Here is a 23045-nt window from a genome sequence, read left to right as displayed (position 1 = left end):
GCACTCAGCTTTCTTCACAGTCCAACTCCCACATCCATACATGACCACTGGAAAAACCATAGCCTTGACTAGACGGACCTTTGTTGGCAAAGTAATGTCTCTGCTTTTGAATATGCTGTCTAGGTTGGTCATAACTTTCCTTTCAAGGAGTAAGGGTCTTTTAATTTCATGGCTGCAGTCACCATCTGCAGTGATTTTGGAGCCCAAAAAAATAAAGTCTGACACTGTTTCCACTGTTTCCCCATCTATTTCCCATGAAGTGATGGGACCGGATGCCATGATCTTTGTTTTCTGAATGTTGAGCTTTAAGCCAACTTTTCACTCTCCACTTTCACTTTCATCAAGAGGCTTTTGAGTTCCTCTTCACTTTCTGCCATAAAGGTGGTGTCATCTGCATATCTGATGTTATTGATATTTCTCCCGGCAATCTTGATTCTAGCTTGTGCTTCTTCGAGCCCAGCATTTCTCATGATGTACTCTGCAAATAAGTTAAATAAGCAGGGTGACAATATACAGCCTTGACGTACTCCTTTTCCTATTTCGAACCAGTCTGTTGTTCCATGTCCAGTTCTAACTGTTACTTCCTGACCTGCATACAGATTTCTCAAGAGGCAGGTCAGGCGGTCTGGTATTCCCATCTCTTTCAGAATATTCCACAGTTTATTGTGATCCACACAGTCAAAGGCTTTGGCATAGTCAATAAAGCAGAAATAGATGTTTTTCTGGAACTCTCTTGCTTTTTCCATGATCCAGCGGATGTTGGCAATTTGATCTCTGGTTCCTCTGCCTTTTCTAAAACCAGCTTGAACATCAGGAAGTTCATGGTTCACGTATTGCTGAAGCCTGGCTTGGAGAATTTTAAGCATCACTTTACTAGCATGTGAGATGAGTGCAATTGTGCGGTAGTTTGAGCATTCTTTGGCATTGCCTTTCTTTGGGATTGGAATGAAAACTGACCTTTTCCAGTCCTGTGGCCACTGCTGAGTTTTCCAAATTTGCTGGCATATTGAGTGCAGCACTTTCACAGCATCATCTTTCAGGATTTGGAATAGCTCAACTGGAATTCCATCACCTCCACTAGCTTTGTTCATAGTGATGCTTTCTAAGGCCCACTTGACTTCACATTCCAGGATGTCTGGCTCTAGGTCAGTGATCACACCATCATGATTATCTGGGTCGTGAAGATCTTTTTTGTACAGTTCTTCTGTGTATTCTTGCCACCTCTTCTTAATATCTTCTGCTTATGTTAGGTCCATACCATTTTTGAGTGAGTTAACCACCTTCAGAAGTCTCCGGCTAAGATGGTTTTATAGGTTAAGATGTACTAAATTCCATCAATCAGATAATTCATATATTTATACGTTGTTTCAGAATATAAGGAAAAGTGTCCCACTTATTTTACAATTATTCATAAAATCTCTATATCGAAATCAGATAGTAATTGTCCAAGAACAAAAGCTGTTCAGTTCAGTCGCTCAGTCATGTCTGACTCTTTGTGACCCCATGGACCACAGCATGCCAGGCTTCCCTGTCCATCACCAACTCCCAGAGCCTACTCAAACTCATGTCCAGTGAGTCAGTAATGCCATCCAACCATCTCATCCTCTGTCCCTTTCTCCTCCCGCCTTCAATCTTTCCCAGCATCAGGGTCTTTTCCAATGAGTTGGTTCTTTGCGTCAGGTGGCCAAAGTATTGAAGTTTTAGCTTCAGCATCAGTCCTTCCAATGAATATTCATGACTGATTTCCTTTAGGATTGACTGGTTGGATCTCCTTGCAGTCCAAGGGGACTTAAGCTGTAGGTATTACTTTGAATCATTAGTGTATAAAACCTAAGTGAGATATCAGGCTAGCTAAATATTTTAAGTAGGATTTATCCTAGGAAAGAGAGATGGTTCTGGTTTAGAAAGAAACATCAGTTAAGTTGATCACATTAATGGATGAAAGGGAAAAAATAACTTTGAGTCGCTCAATAGATATGAGAAAGTATTGAATATAGTTCAATACCCATTTATAATGAGAGCTCTTGGAAGTTTAGAAATTGAAAAGAACTTCCTCAGTCTGATAGAGGCTGTCTTCCCAAATTTATAGCAAAAATCATGCTTAATGGAGAAACTTCCTTTCGAGGTTGGGAACCAGATAGAGCTATTTGCTATCACCATGAGTGCCTGTGTAGTGCCAGAGGACTGGCACAGAGAAACAGGTATAAGGATAGGGAGTGGGAAAAAAAGAAATTGTTATCACTTGGAGGTTACAAATGTGTATAAATTACCTATAAGAATTAACAGAAAAAAAAAAAAAAAAAAGAATTAACAGAACTGGTAACAAATTTCAAGAAAAGTTGCCCAGAAAATGAAACATCATTTTTAGTAACTGCAAAACCCACAGAGTAATGTAACAAAAAATGTGTAGGACTTCTTTAGAGAAAAGGTTATGATCCTAAATGTGAATACAATCATACAAAATAATTGTATTTTTCAAAAATGAATTTGGATGAGTTCATACAAATATTAATAAATAAAGGGAAATATTCTGCTCATGGATGCAAAATGTCATACTGTTAAAGAGGTCAGTTCTTCCACAAATTAATCTATGAATTTGGAAATATAACCATCAAAATCCGAGGAGGGTATTTTTGGGGAAGGTTGACAAGATGATTCTGAAATTCATATGGAAGCAGAAATACCTACTATTATCTAAAGCAGTTTGAAAAAGAAAAGCAAAAAGAGGGGAATCACCCTACCCCAAAATAGTGTGGTAGTGATGCCAGAACAGGCAAACAGACTGTGGTGTTCAGTGCCAAGTCCTGAAACACGCTGAGGTGCACATGAGAAGCTTGTGTGTGAGGGAAGTACCTTCACTAGTTAGTAGGAAACGTGAACTAACCTCCCACCTCCTCCCCTCCTCCCTCTCCCCCTCCCCCCGCTTCCTTTCTCCTCCTGTGCTCCTTCCCCTTATCTTCCTTCTTAGAAAATTGACTTCAAGTGTGTGGATAAATTATATACCTACCTCACCCACTATAAAAAAAAATTCCAGACTATTGAAGACCTTACTTTTATGTGAAAACTAAAACACAAAGCCAATAGATAAAAACAGAATAACTTTGAGACTTTGGAATCAGGAAAGGTCTAAATTATAATAAGAGAAAGACTCGTTTGTCTGCATGGGACTGACGACGCACTGGGTGTGAGCAGTTGCTCCATAAAGGTCAGCCTGTCTGCTTCCTTCCTTGGTCCAGAACTTACTCAGGGGCAGTCACAAAGGAGGTGGCCCAGCTCTTGTGTTGTCTCCCGGAGGAGGGAGACAGGGCTAAGATTCAGGCCCAGGGAGGCCCTTCGGTGCCTAAGGCGAAATAGGGTGTCCTGATGGTCTCTTTGTCTGAATCACTGCTCGTGTCAGGGGTTCAGACTCACTCTCTGGGAGCATCTCTTAGGCAGGAGCCTCAAATATGGGCGAGGGTGGTCAGTAGAGACTGACAATGTACTCAGTGCGCGCCCTGGGCCTGCCATGCTGTCCTCCCTTCAGGGTGAGTGTGGGTCACTCTAATGCAGGAGGTGGGCTGTCAGTGGCCCCTTAGAGCCAGCCCTGACTGAACTCTAGGATCATGCCAGGAGCTTGTTAAAAATGAATTAGAAGCCCCACCCTGGTGCCCCCGGATGAATCTATTGGATTCATCAGATGGAGGCAGTGCGGGGATCTTTGCCTGACTAGATCCCGAGTGTGGGTGAGGTCAGACCCAGCACACTGGATCACCTTTCCAGGATCCAGCAGATCAGCACTTCTCAGCTTCCAGGGGAGAAAACCACCTGGGCAGGGGTGCAGTGCATTGGAAGGGGTATGCACATAAGGTGTGTGGGGCGGGATGGGAAGTTAAGGTGGAAGGAAGGGTATGAAAGGTCCAGCCAGCAGGCCTGGGCAGGAGAGGGGCAGAGGCTCCAGTGACAGCCCCGCTGTAACCAAACTCTCCCTTTTGTGGGCCCCCCTGCCCCAGCCTGGGTGCTGATCCTGTACTGGAATAGCCTGTTAATGGCTTGCTTCCTTTAGCAGCCTGGGAGCTCCTTGAGGACAGGAGCATTCATTCACTCCACATTCATTCATTCATTCCACAAATAGTTATTAAGACATTCATACACCTGAGATGGGCACTAGGAGGGAGCACAGCTGAGTCAGCCCACCAAAGCTTGCCATGCGGTGAGGAGGCAGGCAGAAGGCCAAGCAACTTTAATGAGGGGTGTTGAAAGCTGTAATGGAGAAGCAGCAACACCTAATCGGGACACTGAGCCTCAACCTGAGAGCTCTGGGAAGGCTGCTGGGAAGAAGGGAGGTCTAAGAGAGAGGTGAATGGAGCAATCAAAGGAAGGAAAGAGGTCTGGTTCAGCCCCACATGCAGGAGTTTTACTTCAGTGCTGGGTAGTGAGTGTTCCCAGGAGTAATGGAGGAGTCTCCCCCTGCGCTGGCCTGGAATCCAGTTTGGTGAACTGGTCAGGCTCCTGCCCCACTCCCCGCAAGATTCCTTCCCCATCCCCTTGCGTTCCTGGGCCAGACTGGCTCCCTCTCTGGGAACCAGGCAGTATTGGCAGCACCTGGGAATATTAGATGCTTCTCCAAGTTGGTATCGGCCCCAGGCCCAGAGCTGGGGAAGCTGAGCCTGGGAGGATGGTGTGATGTTCCAGGGGTCTCAGAAGCACTGGGCTCCTCTAACCTCTCAGACTGTTAACAACTGCTCCAAGGGAATTCCCTGGTGGTCCAGTGGTTAAGACTCCTTACTTCCCCTTCAGGGGACATGGGTGCCATCCCTGGTTGGGGAACCAAGATCCTGCAAGCCACTCAGTGCAGCCGAAATTGAAAAAACAGGACAAAAAATATTGCTCATGAGAGAATGAAGTTTCTCTCCCCTCCTTTGGGAACAGCTCTTCTCCTGGGCAGGTGGACGAGGCCTCGGTCTGTGTTTGGATCCTTGGGGGATCTCTGGGCAGCACAGGGGCTGGCATTTGACAGGGCTGCACTAGGCGTGTGCACTGTATAGACACATATACTCAGTCCCTGGACAGCGCACCTTCTGAGCCCCTGGGGTGGGAAGGCCTGGCCCTTTCTCCTCCTCAGGAGGTCCCAGGCCCACCAGGAACCTGATCTGGGGTTGACTTCATGCTCCAGACACTTGCAGGGCAACAGTAAAACGACATCGTTTCGTTTTATGGATCCATGGCACGCACACATGCTTACTGTGTCCATCCCAGAAAATCCTGGTGCTGGGGATGATGGTGGGGCTGGAGTAGGAGGTGGGTATTAAGCTCAGTAGACATTCTGAAACTGAGACTTTTGTGGGGAGGGATTCAGCACCCTCAGAATCATGTCATGCGAAGGTTAGGCAACAGAATTGTCACTTCACAGGGACCTCCCCCCACCTCCATCCCCCTCACCTGGCAGGCCCAAGGCTGTGAATATAGGACCTGGCCTGAGGGGCCTCCCTGCTGGAGACAGGGAGCCTTGGGTGGGGCCCAGGGAGGTGAGGGGGCATCCCACTCTGTAGTTGCCCCTGAAAATGGCAGAGTGCCCTTGTTGGCCTTTCAAATGGGCAGCAGTTACCTTTGGGTCAGCACTGTCATAATATATTGTTAAGTGAAAAAAAGCAGGCTAAGAAAAAGCGCTGTGACCTCAGTTTCTGTGAAAACTACAGATACTTGTTTCTAGAAGAGCCTGGAAATCAACCTGGCAATGACAGTTATTACCAGGCAGTGTTCTCTGATAAAATATTTTTCCTTTTGTTTAGCTATATTTCCTAATTTTTCTGCAGAGGCTATGATTACTTGTATCATTAAAATAAGGGGGATGGAATTTGCAAGAAGCCAACTCAGGTGTCACCCTGGGGGAGGCCCAGGTTGGGGTTCTATGCTTCTATCAGGAAGGTGAGGGTGGAGGGTCAGTGCAGAACGGCCCTTCCACGTCTCCCGTCCAGGGTCGGATCAGTGTCAGGTGGTCCAAGGCGGGTGGGCACCACCGGGCTAGTTCCCCTCCTGGAGGGTGGGCTCTGGGTCTCCAGGGTGGGTCTCAGCAAAGCTCCTGTGCTTGGGAGTGGGAGCCTGCCTGGTTCTGGGAGGGCGGCAGGTCTCAAGTCTAACTTCCTCTTCGGCCTTCTGTTCCCTAGATTCACTTCCCGGACGTGGAACGGGTTGAATGGGCCAACAAGGTAAGGCCGGGGCGGGCCTGGGGGTGCTGGCCTCACTCTAGGCCTTGTCCTCCCTCTGGGCCTGGCGTGGACCCTGGATGGGGCGGGGATATGGGGGAAGCTTGTGTGAGCAAGGCAGTCCTGCAGTCCTGGTGGAAGCCTTGTCTGGGAGCCAAAGGTGGTCCTTAGTCCCTGGGGTGGTGGCCTTCCACTTTTCCCATCCTCAGGGTTCTTCTCCTCACCAGACAATGACTTTCTTTTCTTAAAAAAAGAAGTTTTTTTTTTTAATTGTGAAATTTTTGTCTTTTAATTGCGAAATTAATGCATGGCCACAGCAGAAAAGATAGAAGGTACAGAGGGAAATGCAGGCCTCCAATCCCACCAGGCTGAGACCAGCGTGTCCTGGGGAGAGGAAGGCTGTGATTAGGGATTTGACAGCAGCTGCTGGGTTTCGCCTGGTCCCCAGCCACGATCTGGCAGCACTGGCTCTGCAACCAGGGCAGGTCCCCTGATGTCTCAGAGCTGCTTCCTGCCTTTGTGCAATGGGAATAATTATGGTCCCTGCCTCATGGGGTTGTTGTGAGGATTAATGAGGTAATTAAAGAATCACAATGCCTGGCTCATCGAGGCCTCTGAGAGAATGGGCATTAAGCCCTGAAACTCACCTCCTTCAGTCTCCTCTGATTGGGGTTTGAAAAGAGGGAGCTGCATCTCTAAAGCACAAGGGACTTCTCTGGTGGTCCAGTGGTTAAGACCTCGCCTTCCAGTGGGGGCTGGGGGGGTGCAGGTTTTGATCCCTGGCGGAGAGCTAAGATCCCACATGCCTTGTGGCCAAAATAACAAAAGGTAAGCTAGAAGCAATATTGTAACAAATTCAGTAAAAGACAAAATGGTCCACACACACACACAAAACTAAAATAAATAAAGGCCCAGGTCCCAGAGAGGAAGAGGGAGTAGGCCTGTCCCAAATAGAGCACATGGGCTGCTGCCCCTCCAGCCCATACCTCCAATGCCATCTGTATCCCTCTCTGATCACCATCTCCTGCCACCAGGTCCCCTGTCTCTGCCACCCTCTCTCCCCAGGTCCCACACTTGGTTCCCAGGGCCATGAGTTGTCCTGCTGCAGAATTCAGCTATAGGCAACCTTCTCTGATTCTTAGGGAAAAAAATCAAATCCATAGGAAACAATTTAAATTTATCTTCTGTGGTTTCTTTTTTTTTTCTTCTTCTTAAACCTCTGGCACCTGCTCCTTATTTACACCATGGTGTTGGTTTGGGTGGCATATGTTTTAGCACAGAACCAAAGAGCTTCATCTTATTAATTCACTGAATGACTGTTTCATGGTGGGCTGCACAATGGCAGCAAATCTTGGGATCTCACTGTAAGCATGAGAACCATGGCCATAGTTATCCAACGTTTGATGAGCAGACAGATGGACCAGGTAGGTTGATGGGACGGGGTGGGCAGACAGGCTAATGGGTGCTGCGGTGTAAGGACTGCCCCTGGGCAGCTGTGGGTTTGGGACAAGGATCACAGACCTGAGCACGTAGGGCATCTTCCTGTCCTCGCAGATCATCTCCCAGATCTGGCCCTACCTCAGCATGATCATGGAAAACAAGTTCCGGGAGAAACTGGAGCCCAAGATCCGGGAGAAGAGCATGCACCTGAGGACCTTCACCTTCACCAAGCTCTACTTTGGACAGAAGGTTGGTGCTGTCTCGGGAGGGGCAGCAGGCTCTTCCCCGCCCCCACGGTGCGGGGGGGCAGGGGGGCGGTGGTCACGCCTGACTCACAGGGTACCCAGCCCCCACCTGCACTTCCCAGTCTCTTGGCCTCAGGATAAACCCCTCAGCTCCTGATCTCCGCACCACTGTCTCTGCGGGTTCTAGGGAAGCCTGGCTCAGACAGGAGAAGTGGGAGGAAATTCCATTCTCCTAAAGCACAATTTTGAAAACACGCCATGTGGTGGAAGCCAGCCCGCACAAAAATCTACCAGTCATGCTTGCTAACCTCAGCATCAGCTGGGGAGAACTCACCTTCATGGAGTAGGGGGTCAGTGCTTCACAGCAGTGACTAAGTCTCTACTAACTGATTGATACTGGCAATCTGTGTTACAAATCCATGCTGGTTCAGTGACCAGGATAAAAGTGTGTGTATTGAACACACCTAACGTCCTGTCCCGACTCTAGGCTGCATTTCCTGGTCCATCCTCCTGCCTCACTTTTCCTGCCCTATAGCTCCTCTATAATGTCTTATTTCGATCATCGGAAATGCGTACCTCAGACAGAGCCACCATGAAGTCCATCACCCTGTCAACCAGAGGTGCTGGCCTCTGGTCTGCCCCAGAATAAGCAGGGGTCAGAAGGCAGGCTGGCCCGCTGAGAGCTGTCTTCCAGCCCCACGGTGTGTGCTCAGCTAGCCGCCCGAGTGGGGGCAGGTCAGGCTGGCCTGAGCCTGGGGGTTCTGATTCAGGCTCCGGCTGGACTGGCTCAGCATCTGTTGGTTATTTGTTCTTTCCCTGCTTCACTCATGTATGCCTCACTGAGCCCAGCCATGTGCTCTGTAGTCAGAGATGCTGTGGCTGTACCCCTGCCTTCAGGAAGAACTCTGTCCTTCTGTGGAGGCAGATGTATAAGCTGGTGGATGATAGATGCTGACCTGGCAGTGTATACGTGATGATGGAGGAACGCGTGGATTCAGGAGTGGAGAGGCATGGGGGCTCTGGGAGTCAGGGAGGACTTCCCAGAGGGGCACACAGCAGGTGAAGAGTTAGGAAGCCCACAGACTGCTGTGTTTATAGCAGAGCCTGCCTGGCCAGGCTGCCCATCGGGCGGTGATGCCTGTGGGACCATGTGCTGCTGGAAAGCGGTCCCTTGCTGGCAGCAGAAGCAGGCCTAGTGATCTCAGTGAGGTAGCAGTGAGCAGTCCTGAAGTGAGATATTTCCCTGCCCAGGAATTGGCTGGCTACCTGGGTAGCCTGGATGAAAGCCAGACCATCAAGGGATAGAGGCTTGTTGTTGTTCAGTCGCCAAGATGTGACTGACTCTTTGTGACCTCATGGACTGCAGTATTCCAGGCTTCCCTGTCCTTCAGTATCTCCTGGAGTTTGCTCAAACTCATGTCCATTGAGTCAGTGATGCTATGTAACCATCTCATCTTCTACTGCCACACCCTTCTTTTGCCTTCAATCTTTCTCAGCATTAGGGTCTTTTCCAGTGAGTTGGCTCTTCACATCAGGTGGCCAAAGTATTGGAGTTTCAGCTTCAGGATCAGTCCTTCCAATGAATATTCAGGACTGATTTCCTTTAGGATTGACTGGCTTGATCTCCTGGCAGTCCAAGGGGACTTTCAAGAGTCTTCTCCAGCACCACAATTTGAGGGCATCATTTCTTCAGCACTCAACTTTCTTTATGGTCCAACTCTCATCCATACACGACTACTGAAAAAACCATAGCTTTGAGTAGACGGACCTTTGTTGGCAAAGTTATGTCTCTGCTTTTTAATATGCTGTCTAGGTTTGTCATAGTTTTTCTTCCAAGGAGCAAGCATCTTTTAATTTTGTGGCTGCAGTCACTGCAGTGATTTTGGAGCCCAAGAAAATAAAATCTGTCGCTATTTCTACTTTTCCCCCTTCTATTTGCCATGAAGTGATGGGACCGGATGCCATGATCTTCAGTTTTTCAATCTTGAGTTTTAAACCAGCTTTTTCATTCTCCTCTTTCACCCTCATCAAGAGGCTCTTTAGTTCCTCTTCACTTTCTTCCATTAGAGTGGTATCATCTGCATATCTGAGGTTGCTGAAATTTCTGATATTGCTCCCTGGCTTTTTACCCCCACTGAAAGCAAAAGTGTTTCAAGGAGGCAAAAACTGTAAAAACAGATACAAAGTTTATTATCAGAGACACAGAGCTTATTATCATAACATGTGTGAGAGCACACAGAAATAGTTTAAGACAGAAACAATGCAGAAATACACACCCAGGGAGAAAGGGTGTGGGCGTCACCCGTAATGAGGAGCGCAGGAAAGAGGTGGTTAAATCATTATATAGGGCAGTCCTTCCAGGTCTTTGTTTACCTTTGGCCAATTATCTGGTTTCTTTCCCCACATCTGACCTATTCTAGAACCCTCCCAAACATGCATGCAGAACTTTTTGCTAAGAATGGATTCCGCTGCAGAGGCCGGTGGGTGCATGTCCACACATTATGGGGGGCTGCCCTCCCTTTTTGACCCCCAAGGAGCCTTCCTGCGCATGTACAGACAGGGAAGTTTTCCTTGACCTCAGGAGCAGTCATCTTTACTTCAGAGTCAACTCTTGCCACTGACTGTCCTTGGAGTGTCTAGGGGAAACAGAGCTTCAGTTTTACTCCTCTTGATGAATGCCAGCTGTCCTGCCCTGGGGCTCCTCTGCCTCCTACCTCACTAGGAGCGGCTGGTCCTGAAGGGTGATTTTCACCCTCTCATGAGCACTTGGCGGGGGCCCTGCAGACTGACCAGATGCCCTGGCCCTGCAGGGGAAATGCCTGGTCCTGGTATTCAAAGTCTTTTGTGTCCTGCCTCCTCCCACCCCTCCTAACTCTCCCATCCCTCTCCCCTCCCCACCTCTCCACTGCGGGGCATCACAGAGGTCTCTGCCTGTGACCTTCCTGCTTAGCCAGGCCCAGTGCACCCCATCCACCTACTCCCTTCATGCCCAAGAATGTTTCCTGCTTCCTTGGATTCCTGTGTCCATGTCCAACCCTGCTCACTGCTATTATGAGCTTGGGCCAGTGATTTAACCTCTCTGAGTTCCAGTTTCCTCATCTGTAAGAGGAAAGGACCCATTTCTGAGGGCGGCTGTGAAGCGTGATTAACAGGCCTGGCATCGGGGCCACTGTGCATGGCCAGGTGAGTAGTGCTCCACATGGAGCACCGGACCAGCCTGGCGCCCCACACCTCACCATGAGCCCTGGGCTGGGACCGCCTGCCTGACACAGAACAGACTATAAGCAGTGGCTACCCCTCCTCTCTGTGGTGGAACCTTCAATTGGGCGGCCTGCTCCAGGGGAAGTCTCCACAGATGGGGCTCTTGGGGCTGGCTGGGCTCTCACAGGTGCCTGCAGGCCAGCCACCAGCCCAGGAGCAGACTCCAGGCTGGGGCAAGTCAGTGACAGGCCCTTCCTCCCCGCCAGGCTTCTGCTGGCTTTTCTGGGTCTTTAACATCTAGCCAAGTGCTCTCCCATCTGAAGCTTCTGCAATTTGGGGGGCCCTCTTAAAGAAAAGGAATGTTAAAATATAAAACCAAGACAAAAATAAATGTTAAATATGAGAATGTATAAGAAAATAAATTATAACAAGTTATACTTTTTAAAAAGCTGACATATCACACCACAAACTCTTTGAAAAAATGTACATAATAATTTTAATGAACTGCTCATCATATCCCTGTAATACTTTTTTCCTGCACTGTTGGTCTGTATTCTTTGATGTCACCTTTTCATGTGTCAACGCGTTTGTAAGTATCATTTTGCATGGAGAGAGTAGGAGGATAATACTGTGGTTGATTGAACTGTTTCTCCATTATGAAAATTTTGCTTGTTTGTAGAGGGAGGTATTAAGATGCCACTGGTGGGCAGGGTCTACAGGGTGGGTTTTTCTGTTTGTGCTCACCCCTGGAGTGCAGTGGTCACATGGGTTGTTGTGGTTGAAACCAATGGGCAGGGCTGGCGACCCCTTGCTGCACCCCTACCCCATGTAAGACCCCTGCTGACCAGGTCACTCCCTGCCGCCACCACCACCCCCCAACCTTGGCATCTCTTCCAGTGCCCCAGGGTCAACGGCGTCAAGACGCACACAGACCAGCGCAACCGCAGACAGGTGGTCCTGGACTTGCAGATCTGGTGAGCCCTTGTGCCCCTGGGGGCCTGGTGTGGGGGATGGGGGAGCACTGTGGGAATAGCCAGGTTGAAGATGGAGTTGCAAATAAACACTCATGTGGAGTGTGAAAGCCTCTCATGGCACATAAGCCCCTTCTGCCAGCTGGGCTGGAGCATGGGGTCCTTGCTGGGATGGGGAGGATGGTCCCAGGAGAGCCACTAGGCTAGGCCTGGCTCCTCCCACAGACCAGGCACCAGGCGTGCTTTGGGTACCAAGGCCCAGGCAGCAGAGCTTTCTTGAAGGCCAGAGCCCAGTCACCTGGAGGGTCAGATCAGCTGTCTCACAGAGGATGTAGCAAGAGAGAGCAAGTGTGAAAGGAAAATGTGGGGACTTGTGGTGTGGCCCAGGGAGCTCGGAGTACAGGCTGTGAGAGGCCAGGGGGAAAACTGGGCACTGTGGCACCTCAGAAAAACTAAAGGATGCAAAGACATGTGAGTGACTTGATTAGTGGATCAGGCAAGGACATTTATTTTGAATGAAGCTGATAATAGGCTTGAGTCAGAGAGAATGGAGGTTCAACCCAGGAAGTCTTCCTGGAGGTGGTGGGATTTAAACTGTGCTTAAAGGACCAAGGATCAACTCCCGAGGTTCCACAATGTTGCCTGTTCCTTTCCAGTGCCACATATATCCTGTCCTTAGCCCAGAGACTGGTGCTGAGAACACACTGGGAAGACAGGAAGTAACTCTGGGAATGCCCATCCCCACTTGTGGGCTGGTCTCAAGTGTGTTAAGATACTGTTGGCAGTTGGGCCCTTGTGGCCCCAAGGCTGCCACAGGATGCTTGTGTGAATAGTTGGCACTGGTCAAAGTTATCTAGCCCACCCACCCAGCTCTCCAGTCAGCTCAGGGAGCCCCTGGGATCCCCGGGCACACCCCACTCTTCCAGGGGACACTCAGCATTTCTGTGATGTCTGGCTCCTCAGCCTGCACCCTACAGATACTGGATAGCTGCCCTCTCCCTCCGCTTCTCCTTCAGTCCTTGACTACCTTCAAGGGCACCCATTCTGGGCTCCCTGTGACCATTGCTTGGCAGGAGCACCAGCTGGACTCAGTCTTCTGAGATCTTACTACTTGCCCACCTCATTACCCCAGCAACAACCCACATGAGTGGCTGGAGGGAGGCAACAGGGCTACTCTGAGGTCTTCAGGCGGAGACCTGGGCAGAGATGGGGTGGAAGCATAGTAGGGTGTGCACCCCAGACCTCCTCTTTGGCATCCATGGGGTGTCATGGGATGAGGGGTATGCAGAATCGCTGCCCTTGAAGGCAGAGGTGGGGATGTGCATTAGACTCTGGGTGTGGCGTCCCTGAGCACTGTCTCTAGGAGTCTGGGCAATGTCTGCACAGAGCTGAGAAAGGCCGAGGCTGTCAGGGAGTCCACATCCAGGTGATGCAGGGCTCAGGCTTGTGCTGGGCTGCTCTGGGCCGGTTTCTTGACCTTTCTGAGTTGTGGACCTACCCTTGCCCTCAACTTTCCTCCTCCCTCCCCACTTCCAGCTATATCGGGGACTGTGAGATCAGTGTGGAGCTGCAGAAGATACAGGCTGGTGTGAACGGGATCCAGGTGGGTGGAGGCTGGTGTGACTACCTCCAGGGTTGGGGTCAGGGCACGGGGAGTGGGGTGACACTGGAGGAGGCTGCAGAGGGGGCGATGACACCAGGCACAGAGGCTGGTACCAATCAAGGGACTCCAGGCCCGAGATCACAGACCAGGAATTGGTGGCTGGGCTTCACTGCCCCACTGCTCAGGACTGCCCCATCCTGCCGCTGTTGGTGGAATCTCCTTGCCAGAGAGGCTTCAATGACCCCAGGAAGTGAGAGGCTCTGCAGATGCTGAGCGGGTGCTGAGAAACCCAGGTGGATGGAGGAGGTGGAGCTTATGGCAGGAGTGGAGCTGAGGTGGAGAGCATGCCTGGGCCCCAGCTGTGGGCCAGGCTGAAGGCCCACAGACAGCACAGCAGTGGAGGGCAGCCGGGACCCTTGGTGGCCAGCAAAGGGGTGGCTGCTGCATGCAGGCTTCTCTTCCCTGAGTGCGGTTGCTGCAGTGGTGGCAGGTGGCCCTGACATTTGGGGGTGGCCTGGACATGAAAGAGCCAGGAGCGGCCTTGCTCAGCGCAACAGGTATGAGGAGAAGGGTGGCTGAGGTCCCTCCTTCCCGTCCAGCTGCAGGGCACGCTGCGGATCATCCTGGAGCCCCTACTGGTGGACAAGCCCTTTGTGGGAGCTGTGACTATGTTCTTCCTTCAAAAGCCAGTGAGTCCCCAGGACGAGGCAGTCCTGCCGCTCCCTGTGAACCGGTGCTGACCCCCGCTGCCCAGGCACTGGGTTTGAGCCCAAGAACAGATGTGCCCAAGCCCACCTAGACCCATCATCTCATATGCTCCCTGGGAGGCCTAGGAGCTCCACCCTGCTGTCCCCAAGACCAGGAAGAAGGCCGGCTAGATGAGACGTGGCCAGCCGAGGTCACACAGCTGCCTAGGGTGGAGCAGAGGCTCTCTGATGCCAGGCTGGCCTGGCTGTGCGCTTGGGCCGCTCCTGTGGTCTCAGCAGGAAGCAGCCCACCTGACAGCCCTGGTCCTGAGCAGGATGGGACATGCCTCACCCACCCAGCACTGTGCAGAGGGCACCCCCACCCCCACAGGCTGAATTCCCATGGGGGTGGGCGTGAGGATGCTCAGCCGGGGCTCCTGGCTCCTTCCAGCCTAACTGCCCCCTTCTGCCCCTGCAGCACCTGCAGATCAACTGGACAGGCCTGACCAACCTGCTGGATGCACCAGGAATCAAGTAAGGGCCTGTGTGGACTGCTAGGCAGAGCCGAGGTGGGCCCCACCCCAGGCTGTGCGGTCAGTGACAGGAGCTGCCCCACGGCTGAACCCTCTCTGCTCTCTACACCAGGAGAGGCGTGGGACCTGCCCCTCCAGAGGGTCAGGGTTGGTGTGTTTGGAGTGATACCATGAGATGAGATGTCCCAGAGGAGGCCGTGTGGGCTGATGAGGGGTGAGCGCAGGCTCTGGAAGCAGGCCAGACTCCTGGCCCCCCATTAGTCACTGTGTACCTCTGGACAGGTTCCTTCACCTCTCTGGGCTCTTTCTCAGTAAATGGGAACCTAGTTCCTCTGTCGTGAGTTCCCTGGGAGAACACTCAGGTATGTGTGGTACTGGCACAGTGGGTGTGGACACACACAAGTATCTTCCTTGTTATTAACTCCTCCCTGACCCATGTGTGTGTGAGAAGCCCCACATGGCTCCTGCCCATGGTGACCACGTCACAGACACCAGTGTGGGAGGGGGCGGACAGCTGTCATAGCAGAAGCCAGCAAGGAGGAGCTGGTCTGAGCAGCCTGCCTCCCTGGGGCCCGAGAGGAGCTGAAAAGGGCTCCAGCCCTGGGTGGACACACCTCCCATGAGGGAGGGACAGTGAACTAGCCAGGGTGCCCCCTAGCTGGCTCGCCTGCTGCTAGGACCACTTGCTCACTCACTGGGGCCATTCCCACTGATTTCTGCCCGCTAGGCACAGAGAATCCAGTCATGCATTCTTTTGTCCAGAAGATACTTCTTGAGCACCTACTGTGTGCCAGCCCTGTTGTAGGCACTGCCCTGTCTCCTTGTACTGGCAAGATGGAATCAGGCAATAAAGAGAATTTCAAGGTGATGTCAGGGAGTAGAAGAGCTAGTCATGAACGTGTACCTGGCATTTCCTGGACATGGGGCATTGTTCTCAGCACTTCACATGTATTTACTCATCCTTATAACAGCAGGTAGAGATGAGGAAACTGAGATCCCCATTTTAGAGATGAGGAAACTGAGGTCGAGATCAGTGACTTTCCAAGGTCACACAGCTTGTGGTTGGTGGAGCCGAGATTCTAACCCAGCATCCAGGTCCTTGCTTTTGGTTAACATGATGTGACACTTCAGAGAGGAACAGAGCATGATCGGGGTGGGGGGCTGTCAAAATGTACACCCTACATCCTCCCCTGATCCCCCATCCAGACAGGTTGGGGTCAGGGCTACTCTCTGCTGGGAGGGACCCATCTGTCCCCAAGCTCTGCTCCTCATTCCAGGTCCAGGGAAGGGCGGAGGGACAGGTGACCTGGGGGAGGTGCTGCCACCCTCCATAGCTGGTCGTGCCCACTCTCCCCAGTGAGATGACAGATAGCCTGCTGGAGGACCTCATCGCCGCCCACCTGGTGCTGCCCAACCGTGTGACTGTGCCCGTGAAGAAGGGGCTGGACGTAACCAACCTGCGCTTCCCTCTGCCCTGTGTGAGTACCCACACTGGCTGCAGAGCACCGGGCCCAGAGCTGAAGGACAGACGGGCCAGGCAGAGGGGTATATCCTCAGATGGTAATGCTTATTTCTGCCCTGTGAGGGCCCGGCATCCCATTTTGTGGGGCCAAGACTGAGTCTCAGGAAGGTTGAATGACTTGCCCAAAGCTACCTGTCTTGGAAGGGAAAAGCCCAGGGAGCATTTCTTCCTGGACCTTGGTCCCCCACAGGGCTTGTGCTAGGGTCTGTGGGCAGCCTCATTCACCCCCAGAAAACTCCAGAGCCTGCCACCTTCCCTTAAGGGACAGGAGGCTCCCACTCCATCCTTTGGTGATGCCAAGGACTCTCACATCTGCTGGGAAGGAGCCAGGATATGGGGCTTCCTTGGGTGCCCACCCCCTTGCCCCTGCCCATCCTGGGCCCAGCTCAGGAGGCCCCCGGGGACAGCCACGTGGCCTCCCTGCAGAAGGTGCCCTGGCTGTGGGTCAGGGAGTCAGGGCCTCAGGAGAAGGGGAGGTGCCTGTTTCTACCATCAGTGCCAGGTGGGCGGCATCAGCCCCCTCAGGTCACGCAGGGGGACGCGTGGTCCTTACCCCACCCTGCAGGTTTAGCAGCCTCAGCATAACAACACAGCACCGTCACCTACATCAAAACTAGTGTGAACATTCTGTCCTTAGGGCACATCCCACTGGACATGTACATCAAGTTGCTACAATCTAAACTCACTTGGTTCCTCTCTGTGTTGGTGACAATTGGCCGTGAATGTTTCATTGATTTGTTTCCTTCCAGTCCCTATTTCTAGAGGTTTTTTTTCTTTTTTTAAAATCTTAATGCCCTTTTACAATCATGTGAAATATCTGCACTCTTCTAAAGTCCAGTATGAAAAACTATTTTAAGGAGCTTGGCTTCTACCACCTACTTCTTGCCTCCCCTGTAAGTAAAGGTTTATCCTTCTATTACTTTCCATTATTTGTTTTCTAATATGAGCATATACATTTGTACGGTTGTGTGTGCGTATCTGACTGCAGGCACAGTCTCTCTTTCTAGGATGGGTGGCAGCAGGCTATAGCTTTCTTCACCTTGCTGTTATCACACATGTGTTGTGAGAGTTACCCCATGGCATTGTGGTACACCGTACTCCACCATGTGAATGTACTGTATCTATTCAACCAGTCTCTACTGACGGGTGGCTGAATTGTGTCTGGCCTCTGTGATTTCAAACAGTGCTGTCATGAGGAGCCTTGTACATGTCTTTTCATATTTTTGCCAGTAGGTCCTTAAGGATAGATTTCTGGAATTGGGATTGCTGAGTTAAAGGGCAAACACATATGTTCAGTTTACTTCAGTCACTCACTTGCGTCTGACTCTGTGACCCCATGGACTGAAGCATGCCAGGCCTCCCTGTCCATCACCAACTCCTGGAGTCCACCCAAACCCATGTCCATTGTGTCAGTGATGCCATCCAACCATCTCATCTTCTGTCGTCCCCTTCTCCTCCTGCCCTCAATCTTTCCCAGCATCAGGGTCTTTTCCAATGAGTCAGCTCTCTGCATCAGGTGGCCAAAGTATTGGAGTTTCAGCTTCAACATCAGTCCCTCCAATGAACACCCAGACTGATCTCCTTTAGGATGGACTGGTTGGATCTCCTTGCAGTCCAAGGGACTCTCAGGAGTCTTCTCCAACACCACAGTTCAAAAGCATCAATTCTTCTGCACTCAGCTGTCTTTATAGTCCAACTCTCACATCCATACATGATCACTGGAAAAACCATAGCCTTGACTAGATGGACCTTTGTTGGCCAGGTAATGTCTCTGCTTTTTAATATGCTGTCTAGGTTGGTCATAACTTTCCTTCCAAGGAGCAAGCATCTTTTAATTTCATGGCTGCAATCACCATCAGCAGTTGGAGTCCAGAAAAATAGTCTGACACTGTTTCCACTGTTTCCCCATCTGTTTGCCATGAAGTTAGTTTTCTGAATGTTGATCTTAGTTTTCTGAATGTTGAGCTTTAAGCCAACTTTTTCACTCTCCTCTTTTACTTTCATCAAGAGGCTCTTTAGTTCTTCTTCACTTTCTGCCATAAGGGTGGTGTCATCTGCATATCTGAGGTTATTGTTATTTCTCCCGGCAATCTTGATTCCAGCTTGTGCTTCTTCCAGCCCAGCATTTCTCATGATGTACTCTGCATATAAGTTAAATAAGCAGGGTGACAATATACAGCCTTGACGTACTCCTTTTCCTATTTGGAACCAGTCTGTTGTTCCATGTCCAGTTCTGACTGTTGCTTCCTGACCTGCATACAGATTTCTCAAGAGGCAGGTCAGGTGGTCTGGTATTCCCATCTCTTTCAGAATTTTCCACAATTTATTGTGATCCACACAGTCAAAGGCTTTGGCATAGTCAATAAAGCAGAAATAGATGTTTTTCTGGAACTCTCTTGCTTTTTCCATGATCCAGAGGATGTTGGCAATTTGATCTCTGGTTCCTCTGCCTTTTCTAAAACCAGCTTGAACACCTGGAAGTTCACGGTTCACGTATTAATGAAGCCTGGCTTGGAGAATTTTGAGCATTACTTTACTAGCATGTGAGATGAGTGCAATTGTGCGGTAGTTTGAGCATTCTTTGGCATTGCCTTTCTTTGGGATTGGAATGAAAACTGACCTTTTCCAGTCCTGTGGCCACTGCTGAGTTTTCCAAATTTTCTGGCATATTGAGTGTAGCACTTTCACAGCATCATCTTTTAGGATTTGGAATAGCTCAACTGGAATTCCATCACCTCCACTAGCTTTGTTCATAGTGATCCTTCCTAAGGCCCACCTGACTTCACATTCTAGGCTGTCCAGCTCTAGGTGAGCATGAGTGATCACACCTTTGTGATTATATGGGTCGTGAATATTTTTTGTACAGTTCTTCTGTGTATTCTTGCCACCTCTTCTTAATATCTTCTGCTTCTGTTAGGTCCATACCATTTCTGTCCTTTATTGAGCCCATCTTTGCATGAAATGTTCCCTTGGTATCTCTAATTTTCTTGAAGAGATCTCTAGTCTTTGCCATTCTATTGTTTTCCTCTATTTCTTTGCATTGATCGATGAGGAAGGCTTTCTTATCTCTCCTTGCTATTCTTTGGAACTCTGCATTCAAATGGTATATCTTTTCTTTTCTCCTTTGCCTTTTGCCTCTCTTCTTTTCACAGCTATTTGTAAGGCCTCCTCAGGCAGCCATTTTGCTTTTTTTGCATTTCTTTTTCTTGGGGATGGTCTTGCTTCCTGTCTCCTGTACAATGTCACGAACCTCCATCCATAGTTCATCAGGCACTCTATCAGATCTAGTCCCTTAAATCTATTTCTCACTTCCACTGTATAATCATAAGGGATTTGATTTAGGTCATACCTGAATGGTCTAGTGGTTTTCCCTGCTTTCTTCAATTTCAATTTAAATTTGGCAATAAGGAGTTCATGATCTGAGCCACAGTCCACTCCCAGTCTTGTTTTTGCTGACTGTATAGAGCTTCTCCATCTTTGGCTGCAAAGAATATAATCAATCTGATTTCAGTGTTGACCATCTGGTGATGTCCATGTGTAGAGTCTTCTCTTGTGTTGTTGGAAGAGGGTGTTTGCTATGACCAGTGAATTCTCTTGGCACAACTCTATTAGCTTTTGCCCTGCTTCATTCTGTACTCCAAGGCCACATTTGCCTGGTACTCCAGGTGTTTCTGGACTTCCTACTTTTGCATTCCAATCCTCTATAATGAAAAGGACATCTTTTTTGGGTGTTAGTTCTAGAAGGTCTTGTAGGTCTTCATAGAACCGTTCAACTCAGCTTCTTCAGTGTTACTGGTTGGGGCATAGACTTGGATTACCATGATATTGAAAGGTTTGCCTTGGAAACGAACAGAGATTATTCTTCATTTTTGAGATTGCATCCAAGTACTGCTTTTCGGACTCTTTTGATGACCATGATGGCTACTCCATTTCTTCTAAGGGATTCCTGCTCACAATAGTAGATATAATGGTCATCTGAGTTAAATTCACCCATTCCAGTCCATCTTAGTTCGCTGATTCCTAGAATGTCAACATTCACGCTTGCCATCTCCTGTTTGACCACTTCCAATTTGCCTTGATTCATGGACCTAACATTCCAGGTTCCTATGCAATATTGCTCTTTACAGCATCGAACCTTGCTTCTATCACCAGTCCCATCCATTACTGGGTGTTTTTTGTTTTTTTTTTTGCTTTGGCTCCATCCCTTCATTCTTTCTGGCGTTATTTCTCCACTGATCTCCAGTAGCATATTGGGCACCTACTGACCTGGGGAGTTCATCTTTCAGTGTCCTATGTTTTTGCCTTTTCATACTGTTCATGGGGTTCTCGAGGCAAGAATACTGCATGGTTTGCCATTCCCTTCTCCAGTGGACCACAGTCTGTCAGACCTCTCCACCATGACCCGTCTGTCTTGGGTGGCCCCACACGGCATGGCTTATTTTCACTGAGTTAGACAAGGCTGTGGTCCATGTGATCAGATTGGCTAGTTGTTTGTGATTGTGGTTTCAGTTTGTCTGCCCTCTGATTCCCTCTCTCAGCGCCTACCGTCTTATGTATTTACTATTTAAAAAAAATAGTGCTAGGCAGGAGGCCTCCTGGTCCCCTTAAGTGTTTCTCCTAATTCTTGTGCTCTGTTCTGGCTTAAGGTGTAGCTCAGAGTGTTGGGAGTGAGGTGACTAAGTGCTGAGGCCTTGATGAGCCCAGGGACCTACTGTGAGCCTCATGCAGTGCCCACAGGGGCATGTACATCTGGGTGTTGGGAAGAAATGATACTGGATCTGTCTGCATGTGAGTTAGAGACAGGGATGGAACACGGGAGGAAACCGGCTCATGGGAGGAAACCGGCTCAGGCAGCATGGCGGTTGGCACGGGGGAGGAAATGGCTGCAGTTGAACAGGCCATTCACGGGGCAGGCTGGAGGGCGGGAATGTGTGTGGGCATCTTGATGCAGTGGGCTGAGCCCTGGGTCCTGCCCGCACTTGCTCTGTGGCCCTGTGGCTTCTGTCTCCAGTTGTGGAAGGGGTGAGATGGGGCTGCAGTGATAGCTGATGGCTTTGGCTCTGAAGTTGGGGACTTTGAGGTTCCTTGAAACAGCTGTGAGCCTCAGATTGGGGCATTTTGCAGGGAGTGATCAGAGTCCACTTGCTGGAGGCTGAAAAGCTGGCCCAGAAGGACAGATTCCTGGGAATCCGAGGCAAGTCAGACCCCTACGCCAAGGTGAACATCGGCCTGCAGCACTTCCGGAGCAGGACCATCTATAAGAACCTGTCCCCCACCTGGAATGAGGTGTTTGAGGTGAGGGGCTCCTTAGTGGCTCCCAGGTGCTCTCCAGAGCTCCACTCTGGGCAGTACTGGCCCAAACAAGATGGGGTTCTGCCTTCATGGTCTTCACATACCCATGGGGTAGCACTGTGCCAGAGGCATGGCGTTGGGGACAGGCAGACCTACTTCTCAGATCCACTAGGCTTCTGGAGGTGGCCGCTCCCAGTGCAGTAGTTTATTGACTGATTCCTCCCTCTTTTCCTGACCAGAGGCAGCTTCATTGGAAGTTTCCAATTCACAGAACCTCAGGGGCAGTCCTGCCCCCTCTCAGAACCAGATGCCAGTAGCCTTAAGTTCTCCCTTAAGTTCAACCACAGTCCCTATTGTGGGTAGGGCAGGCCCACAGCCAGGTTGAGGGTCACAGCTTGGAAGCTGCAAGCCCCTGGCAGAAAACAGAGCAGCCACCCATCCGAGCCCCAACCCTGCCACGGTCTTACACAAGCTGCCTCTGAATCTCTGCATCCCACAGGAGAGGGCATCACTCCCTTCTTCCAGTAAGGTTCTCCCGGAACCAAGAAAGGCAGGAACCTACTTAGGGCTCCGAGCTTCCAGGAGGCAGGGCTGGAACTTGGCTCCCCTGAGGTCATGCTTGATGTCTGTTTCATCAGCTATTGGGGCCTGCAGGTCAAGTCACCTCTCTTTCCTCCCAGTTCATAGTGTATGAAGTCCCTGGGCAGGACCTGGAAGTGGACCTGTATGATGAGGATCCTGACAAGGACGACTTCTTGGGCAGGTGAGGAGGGCCAAGCTGGGCCTGGGGGTGCAGGGCTCTAGCCCTTGGGGTCATAGGTACTCCCACTTCCACCATTCAGGACTTGCAACTCCCACCACACTCTGACATGGTAACTGTGCCAGGCAGCCAGTACTGCCATTCCATACCGCTGCCATGGACCTCCTCCCCATGTCCCCTGGGTGTCTAGCCCTGAGTGCTAGCCCTCTGGAGGCATGGAGGGGGTCCTGAGGTTTGTGCACCATGGGCTCTGCTTTCTGTGCTCTTCATAATGTACCCAGAGTACCATCTGGAGCAGTGGGCAGGGCTAAGGCTAGCATGCATAGCCTGGCCCCAGCACCCAAGAAACATGTGCTCACTCTGTGGTGGAACAGAGCCTCTGTGCTCTGAGGATTGAAAGGGCTAGGGTGGGGCCATCAAAACCCCAAAATTACACTGGTCCAGCCATCCCAATTTCAGGAATCTCCTATAAAAAGCATTAGACCTCAAGCATTTATTGCAGAACTATCTATGGTGGCAAAACAAAAAACCTGGAAGCATGACCAGACTCAGAGGACACTGGTTGAATATTTGAATAAATTTATCATTGCTAAACTACAGAATACCCTAC

The 23045-nt window shown here is 50.3% G+C and overlaps 1 protein-coding gene across 2 annotated transcripts in view; it reads left to right on the top strand.

Annotated features, from left to right (window-relative positions):
- Positions 1 to 23045, top strand: part of ESYT3 (extended synaptotagmin 3) — an 88794-nt gene that overhangs the window by 17229 nt on the left and 48520 nt on the right. For both annotated transcript variants that reach the window (XM_070794149.1, XM_070794148.1), the window contains exons 2-10: positions 6144 to 6185; positions 7737 to 7871; positions 11966 to 12042; positions 13576 to 13642; positions 14242 to 14331; positions 14807 to 14862; positions 16219 to 16339; positions 21508 to 21678; positions 22356 to 22438. In XM_070794149.1, coding sequence (XP_070650250.1) covers positions 6144 to 6185; positions 7737 to 7871; positions 11966 to 12042; positions 13576 to 13642; positions 14242 to 14331; positions 14807 to 14862; positions 16219 to 16339; positions 21508 to 21678; positions 22356 to 22438 — 842 coding nt within the window. The remainder of the gene's footprint in view (positions 1 to 6143; positions 6186 to 7736; positions 7872 to 11965; positions 12043 to 13575; positions 13643 to 14241; positions 14332 to 14806; positions 14863 to 16218; positions 16340 to 21507; positions 21679 to 22355; positions 22439 to 23045) is intronic.

The sequence above is a fragment of the Bos indicus genome, chromosome 1 (assembly GCF_029378745.1).
Source record: "Bos indicus isolate NIAB-ARS_2022 breed Sahiwal x Tharparkar chromosome 1, NIAB-ARS_B.indTharparkar_mat_pri_1.0, whole genome shotgun sequence".
In the NCBI taxonomy this organism is placed as follows: domain Eukaryota; kingdom Metazoa; phylum Chordata; class Mammalia; order Artiodactyla; family Bovidae; genus Bos; species Bos indicus.
Note: the sequence above shows the minus strand (reverse complement) of the source record. Positions and strands in the feature narration are given on the sequence as shown.